Source organism: Haematobia irritans, chromosome 1 (assembly GCF_050003625.1).
Source record: "Haematobia irritans isolate KBUSLIRL chromosome 1, ASM5000362v1, whole genome shotgun sequence".
Lineage (NCBI taxonomy): Eukaryota > Metazoa > Arthropoda > Insecta > Diptera > Muscidae > Haematobia > Haematobia irritans.
The window spans coordinates 110,187,072-110,196,770 of NC_134397.1; the positions used below are offsets into that span (position 1 = coordinate 110,187,072).

Consider the following 9,699-nt stretch of genomic DNA (forward strand, 5'->3'; position numbering starts at 1 on the left):
CCCCAATTTGGTTGAAATTTTGCACAAGGAGTAGAATTAGCATTGTAGCTATGCGTGCCAAATTTGGTTGAAATCGGTTCAGATTTAGATATAGCTCCCATATATAGCTTTCGCCCGATTTACACTCATATGACCACAGAGGCCAATTTTTTGCTCCGATTTAGTTGAAATATTGCACAGGGAGTAGAATTAGCATTGTAGCTATGCGTGCCAAATTTGGTTGAAATCGGTTCAGATTTAGATATATCTCCCATATATACCTTTCGCCCGATTTACACTCATATGACCACAGAGGCCAATTTTTAACTCCGATTTAGTAGAAATTTTGCACAGGGAGTAGAATTGGCATTGTTGCTATGCGTGCCAAATTTGGTTGAAATCGGTTCAGATTTAGATATAGCTTCCATATATATGTTTTTCTGATTTCGACAAAAATGGTCAAAATACCAATATTTTCCTTGTAAAATCGCCACTGCTTAGTCGAAAAGTTGTATAAATGACTCTTATTTTCCTAAACTTCTAATACATATATATCGAGCGATAAATCATAAATAAACTTTTGCGAAGTTTCCTTAAAATTGCTTCAGATTTAAATGTTTCCCATATTTTTTTTACTAACATTGTGTTCCACCCTAGTGCATTAGTCGACTTAAATTTTGAGTCTATAGATTTTGTAGAAGTCTATCAAATTCTGTCCAGATCGAGTGATACTTCAATGTATGTATTTGAGACAAACCTTTATATATAGCCCCCAACACATTTGCCGGATGTGATATGGTATCGAAAATTTAGATCTACAAAGTGGTGCAGGGTATAATATAGTCGGCCCCGCCCGACTTTAGACTTTCCTTACTTGTTTCTTCTATGAGAGTGTGTATTTTTGTGAGTTGTACACGGACGAAAAAGCGTGTTTTTCATATGGTGTAAAAATTATATGTTTGACACTCAATTTTTTTAAGTGCAAGCATATAATGGTCATAAACTAGTATAACATGTTTGGGACATATATGTTAATATATTAGAACGTATTTTGTTTGGGACATCACAATTTCTTAAATACAATATCTCTGGATGCAAACATATATTAATTTGGAATTTTCGTATAAACGTATATGTGTTTAGAAACGTCAGATAGTGCAAGAGAGATAAAGATGGCGATGGAGATAGATAACGAAAGACATCACCGTAACACAGTGAGAAAATTTAATGAGAATGGTGCTCTGCTTGAGAGACATATTTTTTATGTTGATAAATGAGATTGCATAACATACATCAAAATCAAAAATTGTAATTGCTTAAATTTAAATATTATACAATTTGCACATTAAATTGTGCATTCGGACCCTAAAAAAATATGCTTAAAATATGTTTGCACAGTGCAAACAATTTTTGTTTGCACAAATTCTGAAAATATATATGCTTGAAGCAGAATATGTTTGGGAGTATATGTTACAGAGGCAAATGTTTTTGAGGGTGTAGTTAAAAAGTACAACAGAGAATTAAATTTTCCTGGTTTTAACAACACTTTTAAAAAAAAAAAACTTAAAATGTGGAGTAACATTTAGTACAATTTTCGCACAACGTAGTTCATTCATGCTATTAAACAGTTCACCTTTTATCGGTGTAACATTTGTATAAAATATCAGTGTACCATTTACATAATTTTATCATCGAACTTACCAACATCTTGGCATTCTTCGTTCGTAAAAACACCAAACCCGACTGGAAAAAGTGAAACGTCCAAAAATAAGAAATAGAAGTGGAGTACTGGAGTAACTCCCAAACCAAAACAAATTCAATAATAAATCAAAACTTCCCAGCAGAACCAATAGCAAAAAGGTTCTTGTGGTTTGCGGTGAGCTCTTAGCTTTCTTCAGTACAACTTTTTCATTGCTGTTGGAAAGAATTTATTCGATTACATGGAACTAATTTCATTTCGTCTCATTTAAAAAAGCAGACAATAGCAAAAGCGAGTGTTTTTTTTTTGGCGAAATCACCTGTTATGGTAAGTGACCCATCCCATAATTCTTTTATAATTTTATCTCAATTTATTTTAATGTTAATTCTATCATACTGTTAATAATTGTTACTTGTGCATACCAGATTTTATATAAATCAAAATATCATTGAAATTTGTATAACTTTTCACATATTGTCAGTATACATAAAAATAATTTAATTGTTGAAAAACTTCTACCAAAAGATACCAAAATTTGAATAAACGGTTTCACAAGTTTAAATCAAGATTGGTTTTTTTCAACAATTATTTATTCAAATTTTGTTTTGAAAACGAGAATAGGATCTGTTTTTGTGAAGGATCATTGAAATAAAGATATTTGTTCATATTGGGAACAATCTGCTTCTAACGTAGAAGATTTATGAGAAAAAGTAGAAGACTACAGGGTCTTTCGCCAATAATGCCATTGACACGTTCACCATCCCGAGGGCTTCCGGAAAAGGATTCCCCTCATCAAGTACAAGTATGTGGAAGACCAAACTCGCCAGCTAGAGAACACCAGGAAACAAATATCCCGTTGGTCGATTTACATCCTCCCTTACCATCGTCGTCACCTGAATCAATAACTTCGCCAAATATTGAATTGAACCAAGTAACTGCAATGTTTCAACAACAATTCGAGTCCATGAGGCTATTATTTTCGAGTCAAATATCATCTATTCAAGTCATGGTTGAAAACAACAATATTCAAATGCGGGAGTCACTAACCTCACTTCGCGCAGAAGTAAGAGATGAAATTTCACGAGAACTAAATCAATCAGTAATTAGGGAACCAAACCAAAATGTAAGTACAATTTTATCTTTAAATAACTACGAACAAAATCAACAACCGCCAATGGCTCCCAACCGAACTGGACAGACAATTCAACCTGTTCTCGAATCGCAGCCTATTATACATCGAGCTAAGAAAATCTACCCCTTACCAAAGTTTTCCGGAATACCGGAAGACTGGCCTACCTTTAAAGAATCTTTCCTAACCACCACAGAAGAATTTCAATACTCTGACCTACACAATATAATGCGGTTAAGGGACTGCTTAGAAGGAAAAGCAAGAGAGACGGTAGAGTCATTACTAACATCTTCGAAAAATGTGAGCGACATAATAAAAACGCTGGAGGAGTCTTATGGCAGGCCAGAACAGCTAATAAGATCGCAGATAGAAAAAATACGATCTTTACCAAACGTGGAAGATTCGGACCTAGATGCCTTAATTGAATTCACCCACAAGGTGGGAACCATGACTGCATTCCTCAGCTCCGTAGGGGGATACCATCACCTTGCCAACCCATTACTGCTAAGTGAGCTGGTAGCAAAACTTCCGCCAAATAAAAGACTATCGTGGGCAGAAAAATCGCTTCAGCTTGGCCACATGCCTACTGTCAGAGAATTTGCAGAATGGTTATCAGAGCTCCGAAAAGTAATTAACATAGTCAAGGATTCTCTGCCTATGAACTCCAAGGAGGCTAAGAAAAAATTCGCTTGTGTTACAATTAACGACAGAAAATGTCCGATTTGTAAAGAAAATTGTAAGTCACTCTCTGTATGCCAAACATTTGCAAACCTTCCAGTTCAGGTTAAATGGAGAAAGGTAAAGAATTTGAAGCTATGCTTCTCGTGCTTAAAATTTGGACATCAGACAAAAAACTGTTTTTCAAAAAAACAGTGTGGAATCAATGGATGTTGTAGTATTCATAACGAAGTTTTACATAACAGCAAGGAGCAAGGTAAAACCGAAGTAGTTGAAACTCAAGCCCGAAGTTGTCTAGCAGAGGTAAACGCAAAATCAGTATTGTTTCAGATAATTCCGGTGCGTTTATATGGCTCAAACCGGACCGTTGAAATATATGCATTTATAGACGACGGAGCAAATGTTTCGATGATTGACGAGGAAGTAAAAAATCTGTTGGGATTGAAAGGTAAAAAAGACGTCTTAGAAATTCAATGGATTAATCGCCAGGTATCGCGGGAAAGTGTTGAAATCGTGGATATCACAATAAGTGGAAGAGGTCCAGATTGCGAGCGTTATAATATGAAAAATGTCTATTCTACAGATAAAATTGATTTGCCGCTGCAAAAATTTGATAACAAGATAACTAAAGTCGAATGTCCCTTTTCCAGCTATAATACCGTGAAGCCAAAGATGATTATCAGCCTTGCTCATGCCTTCCTAACCGTTCCGATTGAAACACCCAAGATGAGATCACCTTCTGAACCTATTGAAACTAAAACGAGACTTGGTTGGCTAGTATATGGACCAGTGGAAGAAAATATCAAGAAGGACTTTGTTTCTTGTCACTTACGGCCACTAAATACGTTCGACGAGCCTGATAAATTTGAAAAACTAGAAAGTCTAATGAAGGAATATTTTGGTATTGAAACTTTCGGTATACGCCATACAGAGCCGACTATATCCCCAAATGATAAAAGGGCTTTAGAGCTTCTTAGACAAACGGTAAAAAAAGAAGGGGATAGATTCGAGGCTGGACTCTTATGGAGAAATGAATTTGAAAGATTCCCAAACACGTATGCCATGGCCTTCAACCGCCTTAAACTCGTAGAAAAGAAAATGGGAAAAGACGCCCAATACGCTGAAGAATATAGGATCAAAATACAAGAATATATTGACAAAGGATACGCAAGAATTCTATCTGAAGAAGAAGCATCCACAAGAAACGGGAAATGTTTTTACTTGCCATATTTTGGCGTAAAAACTGAAACAAAAAAAAAGCTTCGACTTCTATTTGATGCCGCAGCAGAAGTAGACAAAATTTCATTGAATAAGGCTCTACTTCCAGGCCCTGATTTAAATCAGCCGTTGATTAAAGTATTATTTCAGTTTCGACAAGCTCCAATTGCAGTGTGCGGCGATTTAAAAGAAATGTTCCATCAAGTGAAGATAGTAACCCCGGACCAAGATGCTCAGAGATTCCTGTGGAGAGACGGAGATCCTTCCAAGCCGCCAAAGACATACGTGATGCAGAGAATGATTTTTGGAGCTACATGCTCCCCATGTACTGCACAGTATGTTAAGAATACTAACGCGGCCGAGTTTTCTGAAATGTTCCCGCGAGCTTCGTATAGTGTTATAAATAATCACTATGTCGACGATTATGATGACTGTTTTGAGACAAACGAAGAAGCCATTAGGGTTGTTCAAAATATAAAACATATTCACCAAGCGGGGGGGTTTACTATGCATAATCTCGTTACAAATTCGAAAACCGTAGCGCTAACCCTAGGTATATCAAACGATAACACTGTACATATTGGTAAAGATCACATTGAACGAATTCTGGGAATGAATTGGGACCCACGCTTGGACGTATTTCTTTTCAAACTTCAATTTCACAAAGTTCCAAAGGAAGTTTTAGAAATGAAAGTAATCCCTACAAAGAGACAACTTCTCAGTGCTTCAATGTCCGTTTTCGATCCCTTCGGATTTGTTGCCGATTATATGATATCGGTGAAAATTTTGATGCAACAGGCATGGCAATGTGGAGTCGAATGGGACGATAGTTTGCCTGAAGAAATAAATGAGAAATGGAAAAAATGGCTTCAAAATTTGGACAAAGTCGCTCAATATGCAATACCCAGGTATTATTTTTCAATTGACCCAGCAGTGAAAATCGAGCTACATATGTTCTGCGACGCAAGCGAAGACTCAATGGCAACTGTGGCCTATTGGAGAGTTCTTTACAAAGAAAAGACAGACGTCGTATTCGTAGCCGGAAAAACGAGTTGCGCTCCTATACGTTATCATTCGATACCGAAATTAGAGTTACAATCCGCTGTAATGGCAACAAGATTGAAGCAAACAATAACAACATGTCACGACCGTATAAAGGTTAACGAAGTTTTCTTTTGGAGTGATTCACACACAGTAATAAAGTGGATCAGATCAGACCATAGAAAGTATAAGCAGTATGTTGCAAATAGGGTTTCGGAAATCTTAGAGGATTCCGAAATCACAGACTGGCGTTGGTGTCCCACGGCCTTGAACCCAGCCGATACCGCTACAAGAGGATTTTCATACAATTACGAACCACAGGGACGTTGGAAAACTGGTCCAGACTTTCTAAAACAAGATGAAAAGCACTGGCCAAAAGACAATTTGATGTTGGACATAAAAGATAGAAGTGATGAATTCTTAAAGTCGAAATTTTCATTAATAATAATACAAAATGTCGAATTTGTTAATTCCATCATAAATCGGTCATCCAACTACACTAAAGTAATACGCGTCATGGGTTGGATTTTGAGATTCGCTTCTTGTATAAGAAGAAATTCAACAAAAGGAAACGAATTGGATTCCGATGAAATACAACATGCAGAATTCTTTTTGGTAAGAGAGATTCAAAAAGAAAATTTCCAGGAGGAATATTCAAAGCTGCTAGAAGGAACGACAATTGATAAATCCAGTTCCATGGTGTCTCTTAGTCCATACATAGACGAGCAAAGACTAATAAGGGTCGGAGGAAGACTAGGTAATGCCGAAATACTGTCTGACTATGCTAAGAAACCTATTATTCTCCCGAAAGACCATAGATTTTCGTTTTTACTTGTTGAATACTATCACAAGAAAACATGCCATCAAAACACAGAGACTGTCATAGGAATGGTGAGACAAAAGTATTGGATACCTTCCCTTAGGGTATTAGTGAAAAGAATTGAAAATCAGTGCGTGCTTTGCAAAATAAGGAAGGCAAACGCAACTCAACCACAAATGGGGATACTACCAGCAGATAGGGTAACACCATTTATTCGTCCCTTATATATACAGGAGTAGATATATTTGAGCCATTTAATGTGTCTTTCCACCGCCGACACGAAAAACGATGGGTAGCATTATTTACGTGTCTCACAGTAAGGGCAATACACTTGGAAATTGTAACCGATTTGTCCACGGATGCCTTTCTAATTGCTTTAAGAAATTTTATAAACAGACGAGGTATTCCCACTCAAATAAGAAGCGATAATGGAAAAAATTTCGTTGCTATAAAAAAAGAGCTTCGAAATGAACTTGAATTTTTAGACGTTGACCACATTAAAAGATCGTCATGTTTTTGGGGAATAAAATGGCTTTTCAATACGCCATTCGACCCAGCTTCAGGAGGAGCATGGGAACGACTAATACAGTCAGTTAAAAAAGCACTACATGTACTGATGAGAGATATGATCCCAAAATACGAAGTGTTTTACAGTCTCCTACTAGAAGCTGAAAATATAGTAAATTCAAGACCTCTTACGCATACTCCAGTAACTCCCCACGACCCGGAACCTTTAACACCAAACCACTTCCTGCTAGGAACTACAAACTCAAATCAAGTACCTGCAACTTACGATCCAAAACTCAATAGTTTGAGAAAACAATGGAGAGTGGCTCAAAACTTAAAAAATGGATTTTGGTCAAGATGGATAAGAGAATATCTCCCCGATCTCACTCGTCGCGTGAAATGGTGCCTACCAACTAAAGACATGAATGTGGGATGTTTGGTCCTCATATGTGATACGAACGCTCCTAGATCAAAATGGGGACTTGGTCGAATAGTCCATTTGTACAAAGGAAAAGACGGCATATCAAGATCAGCAGATGTTAGAACAAGTGTCGGCATCCTCAAACGACCTATATCTAAACTGGCCTTAATTGATGTCGAATCCACATAAATTTATGAAAATTTCCCAAGTCAATTTACGTGGGGGAGAATATGTTAATAATTGTTACTTGTGCATACCAGATTTTATATAAATCAAAATATCATTGAAATTTGTATAACTTTTCACATATTGTCAGTATACATAAAAATAATTTAATTGTTGAAAAACTTCTACCAAAAGATACCAAAATTTGAATAAACGGTTTCACAAGTTTAAATCAAGATTGGTTTTTTTCAACACATACAAAATTAATTTTATTCAAAAGTTTTATTCGTTTTAACTTAAAAGTAGATTTTTTTTCAAAATTTATAGAAAAATAGACCCTTGCAAAAAAGATATGCCTCCAGATAAACTTCTATTATGAAATGCTCAATACATAGCCTCAAAGATCATTCTGCCGAAGTAGATATAAAAGTGGTTGCAATCAGCGTTGGCAGAATTGTTTCACGAAAAACGCTATATTACCCAAAAATAGCAAAAAAGCCAGAAAAAATGTAAATTATTTTTTGTACCTTCAAAAAAGTTAAGGATTCTGGTAATGATTCCGAGCCTAAAATGCAGCATCCGACAGATAAAGACATTTTTTAGAGACCAATGTTGCTTTAAATCTAGGATCAATAAAACTAAAATTAGGATACAGATCTCATTTATGGAATCCTCATCCTTTTTTTGCGATATATTAATAAAGTTATTCACGCACAAACAAATGTCAGTTTGAAAATCCAAATTAGAACACACTGAAAAAATATTTACGTTAAATTAAAGATTACGCAACCTAAATTTTAGGATGCGCAATTTACAAAATATTAAGGACAAACTTCTTTAAAATAATGACATTTTAATTAAAATAAAGTTTATAATTTTTTTTCGTTAAATTTAGGACACACATTTTGGAAATTTGCAACCCTCCGTTAAAGGCGCGTGTCTCTGAGCTAAGGCAAATTTTCCTTGCAGTAAAGAAACCCATTTTTGATTTAAAGAAATCGTCCTTAAATTAACTGAAATATTGAATCTTTATATTTAAGATAAAAACTCTTCAAATATAGGATAAGACTTATTTTGAGGATTTAGCATCTTTGCTTTAAAGTTTTTTTGGAAGTAAGAAAACATTTTTTACTTTGACATTTACATTTTGAAAATTCGCATCCCTCCGTTAAAGGCGCGTGTCTTTGAGCTAAGGCAAATTTTCCTTAAGGTAAAGAACCCCATTTTTGATTTAAAGAAATCGTCCTTAAAATAACTGAAATATTGAATCTTTACATTTAAGATAAAAAACTCTTCAAATATATGATAAGACTTATTTGGAGGATTTAGCATCTTTGCTCTAAAGTTTTTTTGGAAGTACGAAAACATTTTTTACTTTGAAGTATCCGTTATAATTTAGATTTTTAAAATAGCATGTATTTATATGTGAATATAAAACAGAATGAAAATTCGTTAAATGAGATCTGTATCCTAACTTTATAGATCCTATATTTAAAGCGAGATAGGTCGCAAAAAATGTCTTTATTTTAAAGAAGCCTCATCTTTATATCGGAATCAATACCAAAATCCTTAAGGGAGGGTCAAAATCTTTGGATCCAAGTAAACTTTTGAGTGCAGATACTTCAAAATAAAAACATGGTTTTTTAATTCCAAAAAAAAAAACATTAAAACATCTAAAGATTCAATAAATCAGTTAATTTAAAAAAATTTTAAATATTAAATCAAAAATATTTTTGTGTACTCTAAGAAAAAATTTCCTTTGTTTAGAGACATACGTCTTTAACGGAGGGACGAGATTTGTGGCCTAAATTTAATGAATAAAATTTTGAAACAAATATTATAAATTTTAATTTAATTAAAATGTCATTATTTTAAAGGACCCCTCGCAGCACCCCCTAGCTACGCCAGTGGAAATAGGTTTTTTATCCAATGTCTTTTTATCATACAAATCAGTATCAGTGAATTTGTAACGTAGAATTTTACTTATTTTCCGTCATCGTATTAAACCAGTTGATGTCATCGATTGATTATCCAGTACTTAA

The 9,699-nt window shown here is 34.9% G+C and overlaps 1 protein-coding gene across 1 annotated transcript; it reads left to right on the forward strand.

Moving 5' to 3' along the window:
• Positions 1-2,417: 2,417 nt before the first annotated feature.
• On the forward strand, positions 2,418-7,681 carry LOC142230919 (uncharacterized). Its single transcript, XM_075301539.1, has 3 exons — positions 2,418-3,605; positions 3,681-6,501; positions 6,798-7,681. The coding sequence occupies exons 1-3, from the start codon at positions 2,418-2,420 to the stop codon at positions 7,679-7,681; spliced, it is 4,893 nt and encodes a 1,630-aa protein (XP_075157654.1).
• Positions 7,682-9,699: the final 2,018 nt, after the last annotated feature.